Consider the following 16,777-nt stretch of genomic DNA (forward strand, 5'->3'; position numbering starts at 1 on the left):
GGTTATGGGTTTTGGGAGGAAACCTTCCTTTGAGAAAAAATACCATTTTCGGACAAATCATACCAAGGGTGCATACTCTTCACATGGTTTAAGACTGCTTATCTTGGCTTTGATCACCTGGTTTAGGTAGAGTTTGTCTAGTACTCTTTCTCTCCCTTTCCAAACTGCACTTTTTGGAAATTACTTGCTAGGCACAGCCCACACTTAAAGAGTGAGGATTTATGCTTCCCTTTTTCTAGGGTTGTGTATCTGTATAACATCCTTTTGCATGGGAGATCTGACTCTTTTTCACATTTTTTACTTTATTGAATCATATATTTAGATCAATATGAACTCAGGGATACTCATTTTTCACTTTTCTCTTAGTTTACTGTTCTATTTTATTTGTTCAAATCGTTTCAGCTTTGGCCATTGGGAACTCTATTCTTCTTTGACATGCTCCCATCAATATGGATTTCTTAAAAGTACTTTCTTTGTCTACAATATGTGCCAGGTTTATCTTGTATATTTCTTGTTCCAGTCCTAGAATTAGCCATCTCTCCAAGGATCCCTGATTCTTTTCACTGGAGAATGATATTAGAAACCAATATCTGGGTGCAAGACATGCTTATTTGTTCTGGAATATTATTTCTTTTAGCTCCTCTCTGCTGACAGAGCAAATGTGTGTGTGAACACACATGTATGTATATGCACATACCCATAAATATTTCTACATGTAGCCATCCATATCCATATAAACTTAAACATGTGTTATACCTCCATTTACAATCTATTATAACATGATGTTAATATTGATTAGACCTTTCTGATCCATAAATTTCCATTCCAACAATGATAAACCTGGTTTCTATCATCTACCTACTACTTCTTTTTGGGGGAGGTACTAGGGATTGAACTCAGGGGCACTTGACCACTAAGCCACATCCCCAGACCTATTTTATATTTTATTTAGAGACAGGGTCTCACTGAGTTGCTTAGTGCTTCACCATTGCTGAGACTGGCTTTGAACTCTCAATCCTCCTGCCTCAGCCTCCCCAGCTGCTGGGAATTACAGGCTTGTACCACTGTGACCAGCTGCTGTCTACTTCTTAATTGTTCACTTCCAATATATGTGTATGACAGTTATCAGAATGTTAACCTATCAGCATTTCTGTTTTGTTTTATTCTTTTCTCTTTAACCATATTGTTCATCCTCCATCAATTTCATGGGAAATGAGCAAAGATCACTTCCTGCATTTTGCAACTGAGGAAAATTGAACTCTATCTCTCTTAACATATGCAAGGTACTAGTTTAAGTGTTATATGTGTATTAAGTCGTTCCTCCTCACAACAACCTTATGAGTGTGTTAATGATAATAACCTCATGTGGTAGGAGAAGTTAATAACCTGCCCAAATTCAAATAGTTAATGAGTAGTGGAGCTAGATTTAAAATGAAAGTGTGACTTCCAAGTCCATACCCTTGACTATTGTTATGCCACAGGGCTGCTAAAACAATCTTTTTGAAGTGCTACTTTGCTTTGCACCTACTGTACAATGGTTCACATTTGCCCACAGGATGAAGACAAAGTTTCTTAGCCTAGCTTTCAATGCTCCTGCAAACCACAGCCAACCCTATGCTGCAGCTTATCCCTCCTGAGCAGTGGAGACCCAGGGAGCATGCCTGGATACTGTTTCTTCACCTAATGAGCATGTTGTCTTCCCTCCCTTTCAGTTAAACCCAGAGCAAGCCCTACACATTCCAAAAGTCCCCCACTCCCACACTGGGCTCATTGCTTTTATGGTGATTGTTATGGAGCCCAACTTCAGAACAGACTGATCACCACTGAGATGTTCAAATTTGAAAGTCTTTATTAAGCCGGCCGGCTGACTGTCTCACACAATGCCCCAAAAAATGGCTATTGGGAGAACAGCCCCAACCATAGGGTTGTAGGAGTTCTTATACCAAAAATCACATTAATTGTAAGTGTCTGTTGCTACGATTCGAAATTACAAAGTAACATGAGATCATCGACACAGGGGGAAGTGGGTCAAAATGACCTTTACCTAGGTACAAACTAAAGAATGGTTACTAACATCCACACAATCACCGTTCACATGGTACATTGTTTAGGAGCAATAGGAATCAAAATAGAGCAATTTTTCTTTACATAGGAATTGTCATTGTTAAACATGTCACACCAAGTAACTGATGATGGGCACAGAGACGGGGTGTTCCCATGGGAGAAGCTTATTTCCTATATAACATGAAGTCTCAGAGCAAAATGGAGTCTGTTTAGTCATTTCCCTTAGAGTCTGGCCTATGACATTCTCATGGAGTCAGATCTGTCAGCCCATCACAGTGATATCTCCCTTTTTTTGTGGACACTTGACACTCACCTATGCCCTTTGTCTGATACTTAGTCTGGGTTGTAGTTTGTTTACGTACTTTCCATTTGTCTGTCAGTCTCTCCACTGCATTCTCAATGCCAGCTTGTTGTTATTGCTGATACTTCTGAGTTTTGATATTAACAAGCCTACTTAAATGAGAAGTTGGGATTCACAAATGCAGTATTTCTTGAGATATCATCATTATCCATTCCACAGATAACCAAATCCTGCATGTAGAGCCCATTAGGAAATTAGCCATTGTGGTCTGAGACCATGGCCTGAGTGTACACAGTGAAATTCCCTCTCCCTCAGATCACCTTCATATTCCAGCAGGTCAAGACTGAATATTCTAAACACCCCCATCAGTAACACTCTGTGGAGGACTCAGCTGTGCTAGAGGATAGTAAATGTTGTACCAGTTGCCAAATTTGAAAAGGTCTGACTCTGCTTTGGATATGCATCCTTCAGTTCTCTAGGGAAAGTCTGGAAGGAGAACTCTTATGTTCTGTTTCAAAGAACAGAACTTGTGTTCAAACTGAAGTCTGTTTGCTAAACTTTAGTTATTTCAGTGCTGCCTTCATAATTTTTGCCATATATTATGCTTATTTTATTTTTTACTTAAGTTTTAATTTCATCCTAAGTAATAACAACCATAAAATTACATGCTTAACGTGTCAGTTATAGTTTGTCAAATGGGTAGCAAAATAAATGCATAGCCATTAGGTGATTGTCTATCTGCATACTACACAGAATTATGTCATATACCTCCATGGTGTGCTTACCACCCTTGGGACAAGTTGTTCTAAGAGTGTGGTCTTTTCCTCTCCACCCCTTTCTAGATGTGAAGTCTTTTCTGATGAGATCACAGGTGTTCAGGCTGGGCACCTGTACTCTGACAGGTTCCACTAAGGCACCTTTGGGCATTTTGAGTTCTGGGAAAGGCTAAGAGCATTTTCTTTCCTAAAGAGCAAGACAACATCAGCTCAGCTTTTATTCCTTCCCATGTGACAAGGATGCTGGTTAAGGTTGTGTTGGAAGAAAGCATTATACTGATTTTTTAAGGTATGAAAATCATAAGACAAGTAGATCCATCATTAGCACTTCCAGAAAGATTATTTGTGGGTAGTAATTCATTCGTGCATTCATTGAGTTCTTCTATGAGTTTCTCTGAACTCTTCCTAGCTTGGGGTCAGGAAAGCTGGCTTCAAGTATGTCTTGCTTATTGTAAGGAAATACATGTCCAGGCGACTTGGGATGAAGCCATGTCAAGCCCTATTACACTTTTCTTCTACTTGACTCAGGTTGAGAGTAAACCTTTGGTTCAAGTCCAGAAGCCGCCCTCTAAGATCAAGAACCTCAGAATGACCCGATTTTTGCATAAGGTAGGAAGTGTTGGTTAGTGACTTTAGGAAAGGACAAGGGCAGTAGATAGAAGGGATAGGTCTCTCCACATAATTTTAAATACAGCTATTTGTTGATAGTTACACTATCTCTTTCCCAATCAATCAATCAAATAGGAAGGCAGGGATCCAAGTGAGAAGGTCAAGTAGCCATAGAGGAAATGGGAGTGTATGTTGCACCAAGAAAGATTTACATTGTATAGTAGAAAGGCCTTCCCCATGTTTGAATGGTAAGATATTGGAATGAGAATAATAATGGGTAGCACTTGTGGAATACTCTACATAGTTTCCCCAAAGTCTTATGAGGTAGGTCCCATTTTTGATAGTGATGAAATAATTCATGCTGAGAGAAAGAATCAATGTGACATGTTCAGTGTCTACAGCTAATGAGTGGTGGAGTGGGGGAGTCAACCCCAGAACCTATCTGCTGGATTACTCTGCTCCTGGATCTACTTTTTTGTTCTTCCAAGAATCTGGGTTAGGCTCATCCTTGTTGTGGGGAGGAGGCTAGAAGAAATAACTTTTGGAGACATTTTCTTACCTGAGGTTTCTATACTTTATCCCATTTTTCCTTTTGTAGAGTACAAACACCAGCATTACTTCCCTCCCTTTTGTGGATGCCCAGGGGAAGAAGAACATGCTCAACCTCCCACGCATCAGTAACAAAATTCTGCTGAAGCCACCTGTGCTGTCCCGGGTGAGTACAGGGCAGTGGACATGCCCCTAAGCTATAGGTGAAAGACCTAGCTTCAGTTCAGAACCACATGTGTTATGGGGTGCAACTTGAGAACAGACCGATCACCACTGAGAAGTCCAAATTTGAGAGTCTTTATTAAGCCGGCCGGCTGACTGTCTCACACAATGCCCCCAAAAATGGCTATTGGGAGAATAACCCCGACCACAGGGTTGTAGGGGTTCTTATACCAAAAATCACATTAATCATAAGTGTCTGTTGCTACGATTTGAAATTACAGACTAACATGAGATCATCGACACAGGGGGAAGTGGGTCAAAATGACCCTTACCTAGGTACAAACTAAAGAATGATTACTAACATCCACACAATCACTGTTCACATGGTACATTGTTTAGGAGCAATAGGAATCAAAATAGAGCAATTCTTTACTACATAGGAGTCGCCATTGTATATTATTAAACATGTCACACCAAGTAACTGATGATGGGCACAGAGATGGGGTGTTCCCATGAGAGAAGCTTATTTCCTACATAACATGGAGTCTCAGAGCAAAATGGAGTCTGTTTAGTCACTTCCCTTAGAGTCTGGCCTATAACATTCTCATGGAGTCAGATCTGTCAGCCCATCACACATGTAGAAAAATTCAGGAAGGTAAGGGAAAGGAGTATCAGCTAAAGAGCTGGGTTCAAGTCCTTTCTCACTCTTTGTACTCAATATGAACTTGGGTAAAACTTTTTCTTATCTATAAAGTGGATTCTTTTGGAGTTGTCAGGGTGATTCACTGAGGAAAGGAAAAATAAAGTTGTTGTGTATAAATAGTAGAAGAAAACAAAATATTGTTTTCCTTCCATGTCATCTGCTGTTTTGTGTGAGGACCCAATGAGATAATATGTAGGAAAGTAATAAGTTAAAAAGGTGTCCTACATATATAAATTCAAGTTTACACGTGCTGAGGCAAGTTACTTCATCTAGTTGGGAACTGGGCTCCTCAAGAGCAATGGTAAGAACTGTTCTCATCTCTTTCTACAGTGACACACCCCTGGGGTTGTCAGCTGTATACTCTAATATGCATGCCCCCTCGGGGCATGATATGAGAATTAGACAGATACTTCCTTTGGGAGAAAGGTTGAGAAAACCTACTGTCTCTTAACTACTGCTTTCTCCCTGGAAAGGTAGGAGAAATCCTGTCTGGATGTGAGTGTTTGGGGACAGATAAACAGTTTATGCCCCCCACAGGAAGTTGAAGTAGTCCTTTATTGCAAATTTCTTTCCCCGGACAGGAAACTCAAATGCACAATCGTGTGCTGACCTCTGAGTACAAGGCTTCAGAAACACCTTTCCGCTCCAGCGTTAAAACTCAGGATCCCAAGTTAGAGGAGAAATTACCAAGGAAGCACAAGGTGCCTCTGACAGCAGCAGGTAAGACACTGGTGGGGTGGGCAGTAGCAGTGTAGGGTAGTGGGTGGTTGTGGGTGGTCAGTGTCAAGAGCTGAGCTGAGCTGGAGAGGGCTTAGCTGACCTATGTTGGAGTAGTCAATTAAGGCCACTGATCGAAATGAAAGAAGTAGGGTAGGTTTACCCTCTCACTGAAACAGTATGATCGAGAGGCTGGGTAAGAGTAAGTACCAGCATCACGCTGTTCGCTTACCTACCTTGGAACTGTGCCAAGTACGGGTCAGATGCATTAGTACAGACAGAGGGCACTGTCTCACTGCCTGGGGAGCCCAGACAAAAGGCTCCTGTCAGGGGAAAAGGGGAAAGTGAGGTGGGAAGAGCTAGGGGTGGAGAAGTACAGAATACTAGTCGGAGTAAAGTGCCCTGACTGCTCCTCCTTTCTCTTGACAAAGGGGTCTTGGCAGAGGTGCTTCAGGCAGGCCTCAGCTGGGGCCGATGGGCTCTGAGTGGGGGCTCCTGGTTAGACAGGCTCCTATGTATTAGAGAGTCACTTACCAGGGCAGCTCAGCCCTCAGCAGCAGCTCTGGTCAGACTACAAGTTTGGGCTGTGCACCCAGTCTGGTGTGGGAGGACAGCTTTCCCCATGAAGCTGCCACATTAAGCCTGTGTAACTGCCTGTTGTGAGATCTGAAAGATCACACACACTCCTCACGAGGTTCAGAGATTTCATGACCTCTTAGGATTCAAAGGAAGGGGGCCAAAGTCCACTGAGCACCTGCTATATGCCAACACTGTCCATTGCTCACAGCTCTTCTGCCACAGTGATGAAATTGAAATTGTTGTCCTTTCTTCTTAAATGATCCCAGGAGTGACCCCCCCCTTGCCCGCAAGGAGATGATTTCAGTTCCGAGTTCATTATGTCTTTAGAGAGATGGTATCTGCCTCCCTCTATCTTGGGTCCTGATTCTTGCCTGTCCTTCAAGCAAGGAACATACCTTATTGAACTTTGACATAACTGCTCTTCAGGGGTATGAAGGCAGTGGTCATGTGCCCTGTGTCTTTTTTTTTTTCTTTTTTTTCTTTTTCCTCACAGTTCAACTTTTCTGCAGTTTGTCAGGTAACACGGTTCCTCCTCCCCTGCTCCAGGTTTCTTGTCTCTGTGTACTCTCCATTTTATTCAAGTGTGAATCTCACTCTCCACCTCTCTTCCCTTGTCCTAACACAGACCCCTCATGTGATCTGTCCCATGTAGTTTAGAGAGGCACTGACAAGCATTCCCTTTGTGATTTGAGGTTTTTGCTGGCTCCCCTGCAGGTCAGAGCGGGAGTAACTGCTGGACTTTTACGGCTTCATTTATGTCACCTGCCTGGTCCTGAAAACTTACAGTTTTCAAACCCTCTCAAAATAGACTATTTGTGTGACCTAATTCCACATGAACTTGGGCAAATATCACCTTAATGATATACTATTGTTGTTATGGACTTTACTTCTGGATTTATTATTTTAAAAGTATTTATTATTACCTATTCTGCAGCAACTCAAAACTCTTTGGGCACTAAATTCTCTCTTTTCCTGTTTGTACTTTCCTCTTGAATTTTTTGAAATAGTTACAAAACCTTGGCATTTATCCTTGCTACATTTCCACCTGGTAATATTCTCCATTCATGATCTCTAGGAAACCACCTATTTGAGGAAAAGGCTCGTGAACTAGAAAAGATATCACATCATCTGCACCTTGGGTAAATCCCCTTGTTGTCTCAACTTAACTGACAATTGTCTTGTTTTTTCACATAGAAGCCCTAAAGAGTTTTAAGAGTCAGCTGTCTCCTTATGAGCAAAGTGAAATCCTGGGCTACACAGAGCTGTGGTTCCTGGGGCTTGATGCTGAGAAACTCAATGTGGCTCCTGAGAAATTCAGCAAAACAAGTTTTGACGATGAACATGGCTCCTATCTGAAGGTGATGAGGGAGGGGTTCACGGGGATATTTTATAATGTTTTGAGCTGAGATATCAGGAACTAGGCATTCCAAAGGATGTTAATAGGTGCTAAACCAAATAAATACCGTGTTTAAACATGCAATTTAGTATGCAAAATCTTCTAACAGAATGGTGATTTTCTTGAAGGGTATTTGGAATAACAAGTTTGCATCCTGAGTGAACTCCCACAGGCTATTCTCTTGGAAAAGATCAGGCTGGAGTAAGATGCGATAGCCTCTATGTCCCCCTTTTTATCTCCTTCACACAGGCCCATTCATGGACACTTCTCTGTTTAATAACAGATGTCATTCCCTCCACAGACAAGAATAATTTTTGTCACTGTAGTCCCTGGTGCACAGTGCTTCTCTACATTCCATTTTCCAAAAATTGATCACAGTGACTCCTCCTGTTCTGACTGTGCCTCTGGAGATCCCAGGGTAATGCCTCTTCCCAACCTGAGGGTGAAAGCTGGACAGTGATCCTCTCTTCCTAAGTTGGCTGCATGAGTGACACTTAGTCCACCAGGCTGTGAGCTGTCTGGACTTTTCTGAACTTTTCTTCACAACTTAGTTTTAAGATGTGAATCTTCGATGGCTTCGTAGAAGAGACAGATTTTCTTAATCCCATGTGTCTCAAGTTTTGCTGTGCACATAAATCACTTTGAATTTTTGTTAAAGTGCAGATTTGTGTCCAGCAGGCCTGGGGTGGGACCTGAGGTTTTGCATTTCTGAAAAGCATCTTGGTAAAGCCCATATCACAGGTCCTTAGATAACTCTTCAAGAAGCAAGGATGTGATTTTATTACACAGCCTTCATCTAGAGCCCTGGTTTTCAACAATTTTAGGTCAAGGATCCCTTTTGGTGCCTCATTCCAGAAAAATCAAGCTGTGCATGTGCAATGTTTTGGGGGATTAATGAGTACTTGGTTAAGAATCTTCAATATAAACATTATCTCCAAATCAATCACATGTCCTCAACCCCTCCCTCCTTGCTCCTTCTTTTGTTCTGTCCTACCTGAACCTGGAATCTTTAGGAAATTTCCTAGGGTCGTCAGTAATACTTTTATGTGAATTCACAAGAACTCAGTTCCTCAGTCTCAATTCTTAGAGAAGTAGGGTTCTGGTGGGGACAGAGGGGTAATGTACATTTTCCATAAGCTCCAAATCTTTATCCCTATTTCGTTCTAGTACACACACAAATAAAAGATGTGTACAACCCAACTCCTAAACAAATGACAGGTACAGTCTCACATTTATTCTGACAACAAATGTTAATTGTATAATTATTTATTGAGCACTTGTCATAAGCTTGGGCATCTATTAAACTCTGAAAATATAAAGGGGGACCATCATAAATGAGTCAAGTAAGCACCATCAATGCCAAAGTTGATATGTAAGCAAATAATTATAATGCAGCCAAACTGGTGGCATGATGAAGGTAAGCATAAAAGCTTGAAAAATATATATGTACTTTTAGGTCAACATCTGTGCAGATGCTGTTCCATTTTCAAACTAACCCTCTCCCATGTGTCAGTAAAAAGTTTTACATGTGCAAATTTATAGTCTTGATTATTCTTTGTGAACAGTCTTTATCTTCACACATACAGTCACAAACCAACCTGACAACTTGTACACACTTATCCTTCACCTCTTTCAATCTCATGATTGCAACTCTAGAAAGCAGAGATCACAGAGCCTGAGGGTCCTTAGAGATTATCTTATCCAGATTCTCATGTTCATCTTCACAAATGAGGTCACTCAAGCTCCAAGTATATAAGTGCCATATTTGAAGTCACCTAGCTAAAGCCTTTAATGGAAAATTTCCAGTAGTTTTAACTGAACACTTGTTTCCTGGTTTCTAGCACAAGGATAGTCATGGGTGACTCTAGCTTTTAGGAAATATTGCTCCCACCAAGAAAGATCCTGCTAACTTTGGAAGAAGACTAAATATGAATAAGTCTAAAGAGGACCAAATCTGGTCAGGAAGGGGAAAAATAGACATAAAGACTTCTCTGATTGATGGAAGGGGCAGATATGCAGCTGATGCTCAATTTGAAGAATTGAAATGTCCAAAATAGAAGGGACTTTCAATTTTGTCTAGCCCCCTTACTTTGTAGGTCCTAAGAAAGACATGCAGGAGACTAGAGGGCTGGGATTAGCACCCAACATTTCCAAAGACCTGGGTGGAGCCTGTGGAACTGCCCCTGGTACCACATTGTGGTCTTGGATTCACTCAGTCACCTAAACATTACAATAGCAGGAACAAGGGTGGGAGTTCAGAACCACTCCCTCCAAGTACTGACTCATGATCTAGGGATGGGGATCCAAGGTCCTAGGGTCTGGCTCTTTTCCTCACCACTGGTCTGGCTTCTGCAGGTCCTGCATGACCACATTGCCTACCGTTATGAGGTTCTGGAGATGATCGGAAAAGGGTCCTTTGGACAGGTGGCCAAGTGCTTGGATCACAAAAACAATGAGTTGGTGGCCCTGAAAATCATCAGGAACAAAAAGAGGTGTGGCTCAATGGATGACATAGGCCATAGAAGGAGGACTGCCTGGCTTCTTAGCTGCTTCAGGACACCAAACCTTTCTGCCTCTGCCTCTTCCTCTTATATTTCTCTTCACTTTCCTTTTCCTATTTCTCTCTCTCTTCATGTCTGAGTCCATGAAGGGGCAAAAAGGAAGTAAGAGAGTGGACTTGTTAGTGCTTTCCGCCATGTTAGACATTTTTGTTGGGGTTGTGGGAGGGGCTGAGAACATGGGTTAACTGCTACAGCATGACATGACACCTGTGTTTTCTGTTCTCATTCCTCACCCTACCTGCCACTCCCCAATCACCTCAGATTTCACCACCAGGCCTTGGTGGAGCTGAGGATCCTGGAAGCCCTCAGAAGGAAGGATAAAGACAACAGCTACAATGTGGTACACATGAAGGACTTCTTCTACTTCCGCAATCATCTCTGCATCACCTTTGAACTCTTGGGGTCAGTGCTTTATCTTTTTGATTCATTTTCTTTGGAAAAGTCGCGTAAGTGACAGAAGAAAAACTTTGAGATCAGAAAACTAGATTTTTCTGGATATGAATATCTAGTGACGTAGACATAGCAGCTGCATAGTTATCTAGAAGGTCCAGGAGTGAGGAGAATGGGACCCAAAACTGAGACCTCATCCCTTTCCTCAGTAAACCTGTCACCTGCCAGCATACCCATGTTGTGCTTCCCTGGTACTGAGTACTGAGTACCAAGTAGATGGAAAAACCAAAACAAGGCCTCTGCCCTCAAGAGCCAAACCGAAACATGTTTAAAAGGACTTTCTTTGCTACCATGTTCCCCACACACTGGCTTCCCAATTCTAATGGGTGCAGAGGTTGAAACCTAAAAGAGCAGGAATCTGGGATGCTCAGAGTGGGAAAAGGACTTTGATTCTGAGTAAAAAAGGACAAGAGCAGATATTTTTGGTAAGAGAGCAGAACCTTGATTTAAATAGATTGGAATCATCTGGGTGAATATTAGAACTGAAAAAACATTCTAATTGTAAAAGCATACTAGATTGATTATTCTTTCCTCTGAGAAGTCAGTAAGATGCAATTTAAATAAACCCAGAAAACCAGAAGATATTTAGCAAAGGAGAAAAAGCAGGAGTGAGTCCTTAGAAGATTTGTGTTACTGGATTCCCTGAGTTAGTACGTGGTGCTTCCATGACACTATCACCGATGGTGAGGAACTGGCTAAATTTGATTGAGAAGGAGTGTGGGCACTCCGTCGCCATCTCTTGTAATTACGTGATGTCGTCTGCCCTACAATGTGCAAAGGTGAATTGTCTTCTGAGGAGCAAAACAGACAGTCTGGGCTACTTTTCTTGGCCTTTAATCACAGTGCAGTTAGGACATCATTGTACTTAAAAAGGGCTCTGTGAGGTCAAGAAAGATGTTGCGTGGAGGGAGAATACTAAGCTCAGTTAGGTTGGGAGTTGCCCAGGGTCACAGGTCAGGATGGCACCCAAGCCAATTCTCACTTCCCTCAAGAATGAATGGCTTTCTAAATACCATCAGGATTAGATAATCTTAGAAATGGAAGAGTAGGAAGAGTCTGCCAGAGGTTGATGCAGAGTCATTTCTAGGTCCTTCTCTTTCCTTCCTATCTTCATCTCACAGTTCACACAGAGGTCACAAACTGGCAACTTACAAACAGGTTTTTCTTTGTTAAAAGCTTGGCATTAGTTTCCAAGACTTGTAAGTTAGCAGAGTTCATATAATTCAATATACTTTTATGTAATATTTTAGAATTCTGCTACTCTGGAGAACTGAGGATTATCTGGCAAGAGCCAGCCTTCATTACAGCAAGGCCAAAGACGGGACCAAGCAGCCACACTTGTCTTTGATGGAGTAGTGGTCCCTCGTTTGTCTTAGCTCTCGTCAGCCCATCCCCTTTCCCCATACTTGTCAGGAACCTGCAATATTTAGACAGCCTTGTTAGGTCAGGGCAGGAATTACTTGGTTGAGTGACTTGTGGGTTTCCAGTGTTCTTCCAAGGATCTGAAGAACTACGACTATTGTAGAAATTTGATCCAATCTCTGAACCCAAACATATAACAAAGTACTTAAGTAGCCTTGTCACATAAGAAATCAGGGCATATCCAAGAATCCAGATGGTTGAGTGCCAATCTGGGTCTATCCTGAGTTAGTGAGAAGGCCCAGCTTATCAGAAAGAAAAACCCTGCTCCTGGTCTGAGTTTTGCCTCCTTCTGGAAGGGATCCAGATGACACAGAATTGCTTGTAGGTTCAAACTTAGATACTTTTTATACTCATTACTTTTTCTGTCTTTCCCAGAATCAACTTGTACGAGTTGATGAAGAACAATAGCTTTCAAGGTTTCAGTCTATCGATAGTTCGGCGCTTTACCCTCTCTGTTTTGAAGTGCCTGCAAATGCTTTATGTAGAGAAAATCATCCACTGTGATCTCAAGCCTGTGAGTATAATCTCTGTCCTGCTAGGCGAGCGGGTTCTTACCACTCCTTAGTGGCTGTTGGGGCAGACAGCATGGCCAGGGCTTCCAGAGTGGCAGCCTAAAAGTCCCTGCTTAGTGGCTAAGTGAGATGCAGAAAAGACTTAGGCGCAGATATTGGAGGGACTAAGAGAGATGTAGTGTACTTGAGGTAGTTAGGAACAGGAGAGTCTGAGGGATTTCTTACAGAAGTGGTAGGGATGGGTAGTGGTTGTCTTGAGCATAAAGTTGTGCTACAAGTAGTCCTGGGGTCTGGGTTGAACCACTTTGCCCTTTCAATCATTAGTCACTTATAGTTCTTAAGAATTCTCCCTGGGATGTGGGGAAAAAGGTACACTCATACATTGCTGGTGGGGTTGCAAATTAGTGCAGCCACTCTGGAAAGCAGTATGGAGATTCCTCAGAAAGCTTGGAATGGAACCACCATTTGACCCAGCTATCTCACTCCTCGGCCTATACCCAAAGGACTTAAAATCAGCATACTACAGAGATACAGCCAATCAATGCTCATAGCTGCTCAATTCACCATAGCCAGATTGTGGAACCAACCTAGATGCCCTTCAGTTGATGAATGGATAAAGAAACTGTGGCATATATATGCAATGGAATATTACTCAGCCATGAAGAATGATAAAATTATGGCATTTGCAGGCAAATGGATGAAATTGGAGAATATCATGCTAAGTGAGATAAGCCAATCTCAAAAAACTAAAGGACAAATGATCTTGCTGATAAGCGGATGAGGATATATAACGGGGGGGTTGGAGGGGTTAGCATTAGGGTTAGGGTTAGGTTTAGAGTTAGGGATAAGGAGGGTGGTAAGAATGGAGGAATGAAGGACTGTATAGAGGGAAAAGAGGAATGGGAGGGGTGGGGGGGAAGGCAAAAAAATAACAATGAATCAAACAACATTGCGCTATGTAAATTAATGATTTTTAATAAAAAAATAAATAAATAAAAATAAAAAGATAGACTTTATATAACTGACACTTGCAGAGGGAATAGTTTAAAAATATGAGATGGTATTTGTTGTATTTTAAGGAGGTGTACAGAAGAATATGAAAAAATTTTGGTTGCTCGTAGCATTCCTGAAGATAACAATTATAATTAAACAAATTGAAGTAACTAAAATTCACATGATTTTTAAAAATTTTTATAATTGACCTTTGAATTAATAAGGTCTTGTTTGCAGATAAGACTTTCTTCTGTTTATCATTCTTGCAATGGACATAGTACTTTTGGATGAGTCATTTGACTAAATTTCCTTTTTCTTTTAATCATTACCTATTCATTGAGTGCCTCCTATATGTCTAAAACTGGAACAGAAAATGAAGTATTGGAAATTAAATGTACCTTAACACTTATGTCATCTTTCTAAACTCAAAAATATCAGTAAATTTCAGTAAAGTGAGCTTAAAAATGTGTAATTGCTTTTTTACATATTAGTAATGAAAATATGTATATATTAAAATAAGCATAGATTTGAACATTAATTGCAAAAGTGTTTTTAAATTAATTATAATAAACTATTTAAAGATCTGGTTTTACTAATAAAAAAAAAAAAAAAAGAATTCTCCCTGGGTTCTAGAGATTTCCCTTGTCTGCTCTGCAGAGGCCTGTGCCATTCAGGCAGAAGGACTCTTCTACTATTCTACTCTACTAAGTCCTTAGAGATCCACAGTACTCTGAGTTGCTGGGTGTGGCACAACTCAGACCTCTTTCTCTCCTCCAGTGGCTGTGCCCTTCTTACATGTCATGCTAGTATTGCGTACTTAGCTCTACAGTTGCACTGATTGCTTTGTCCTGTATCTCCCACTGGACTGCAAGCTCTCCCAAGATCAGGACTCTTGTCATGTCCCCAGGACCTCACATGGTACTATAAGAGTAATGGAAGGCAATAAATAAATGCTTGTTAAATGAGCCAATGATTGCAAATGTGAAGAAGTAATACAGAGAGGTAACTAAGGACAAAAGGTGAGGAGCTGGTTCCAAAAACAACCTGACCCTCACAAGGTAAATATCCCTTAACTTTTCCTTACTCCCTTTTCTGCATCCATAAAAATGATTAAATTTTTAAAACTGTAACTTATGGCATAAATTGGGAATGATTGTAAAGATAGAGTTGTTTTCTCATGGCTGATTGGAGCCTCACAAGATGGGGAAACATTGTTTTGTTTTCCACATCCAAGTTCCTAATCCTTAGCTTTGCAGCTTCAGAGAGTCACAATGCCCGTGATCATTGGAAGTGACTTTCACCAAGAAAATTCATAAGACACTTAGTGGCTAAAATATCAGGTAACAGATTTCCTAGACAAATAGATCAAATACACCAAATATATGCATCCTTCTGAAAACTATACACACAACCAGCAGGGTATTTTGTGAGTGTTGATTCAAGAAATGGGGGATTATTCATACGAACCTCCTGGTTGGTATGAATGAACTCTGACAGCTCATTGCATATGTCCCTTCCTTGGACTTCTTTCTACCAAAAATGGGAGACAAGAGGGTATGTTAGTCAGCTTTTGGTCCCTGTGACAAAATACCTGAGATAAACTCCTTATAAGGAGGAAAGGTTTGTTTTGGCTCACAGTTTCAGAAGTTTCACTCCATGGTTGGATGGCTTCATTGTTTTTAGGCCTGTGATAAGGCAGAACATGGTGTTAAGGTGTCCATAGTGGAGTAAAGCTCTTACCTCTGCACCTGGGAACCAAAGAGAAAGAGGGGTCCCAATATCCCCTTCAAAGGTACACCCCCAATGACCTAACTTCCTCCAACTAGTTCCGGCTCTTAAAGGACCTTTCACCTCCCCACAGTGCAGTAGGCTGATGATCAAGCCTTCAACACAGGAGCCTTTGGGCTTTTAACATAACAAAGGGCCAGCTCCATCTAGTGAAGGAGCCTTTCTGTTAGGCTACAAACACACTAGAAATTCTTTTAAGGTTTCTACTAAGTATCTTTCTTGCATAACACAAACATTCTTCAGAAAAGATACTGTGGGTTAAATTTGGACTTTTAGGTTGTGGTGCCAGAGGCCTCAGACAAGACCTGCTACGTTACATGTGCCATGTTATGTACTCAGTGATCAATTCATCTGACGGGGAGATCCTTGAGGCACAATTAGGACTTTAATCTTCCAACCTCAGCCAGTACACTCTCATACTGAAAGAGAGCCCAGAAGTTCCACCTTGTCATTTGTGACTCATCTGAAACACCAGGTTTCATGGTTTCCCCAAAGTCAGTGTGAGAAAAACAAACCCCAAATTGTTGCTTATTTATTTATTTATTTATTTACTTATTTATGTTCCTTACTGTCATAGCAGTAGGTCTGCAGGGGCATTTAATGTTAGCCTTAAAAAAATTCTGTGGCATTTGTAAGGCCAGCAAGGCACAGAACCAGATGTTCAAGAAGGTATAAATAAACCCACAATCTTCAGGAATTACATGATCAATTCAGGGGAAAATACATGCAAAACAGTGAATAATGACTCCCAAGAAGATGTACACGAAAAGTCAATGCGAAATCAAAGCAGGAGGAGATGGAATATGGAGAAGATGCCAGAGGGGGAGTTTGAAGGTGGTCAGATTAAAACTGGGCCCTGTAGGGGTGAACATTTAAGTGGAGTGCCTTGGGTCACATTAATTTTTATAAGCTTGACATATCTTTATTTTTCTTTGTGCTAGGAGAATATAGTGCTGTACCAAAAGGGCCAAATCTCTGTTAAAGTCATTGACTTTGGATCCAGTTGTTACGAGCACCAGAAAGGTAAGTTCCTCACTGTCTGAATTTTCCCATTGCATTTTCTCTCCCTTCACACAGAAGACTACCTGAGTTCCAGTCTAGGGTCGACCATCATGATCGCCAGTATGATTGTGAGCAAGGTACTTTGCTTCTCTGAGTCTAAGTTTTCCTCATTCATAAAATGAGAAATCAGATT

The 16,777-nt window shown here is 41.2% G+C and overlaps 1 protein-coding gene across 1 annotated transcript in view; it reads left to right on the forward strand.

The window, feature by feature from the left end:
- Positions 1–16,777, forward strand: part of DYRK4 (dual specificity tyrosine phosphorylation regulated kinase 4) — a 47,659-nt gene that overhangs the window by 19,332 nt on the left and 11,550 nt on the right. Inside the window, exons 3-10 of the mRNA XM_079143396.1 lie at positions 3,670–3,750; positions 4,349–4,465; positions 5,746–5,884; positions 7,655–7,818; positions 10,212–10,348; positions 10,679–10,819; positions 12,665–12,803; positions 16,524–16,605. Of these exons, the coding sequence (XP_078999522.1) occupies positions 3,670–3,750; positions 4,349–4,465; positions 5,746–5,884; positions 7,655–7,818; positions 10,212–10,348; positions 10,679–10,819; positions 12,665–12,803; positions 16,524–16,605 (1,000 nt within the window). The remainder of the gene's footprint in view (positions 1–3,669; positions 3,751–4,348; positions 4,466–5,745; positions 5,885–7,654; positions 7,819–10,211; positions 10,349–10,678; positions 10,820–12,664; positions 12,804–16,523; positions 16,606–16,777) is intronic.

The sequence above is a fragment of the Sciurus vulgaris genome (genome assembly GCF_902686455.1).
Source record: "Sciurus vulgaris genome assembly, chromosome: 5".
NCBI lineage: Eukaryota > Metazoa > Chordata > Mammalia > Rodentia > Sciuridae > Sciurus > Sciurus vulgaris.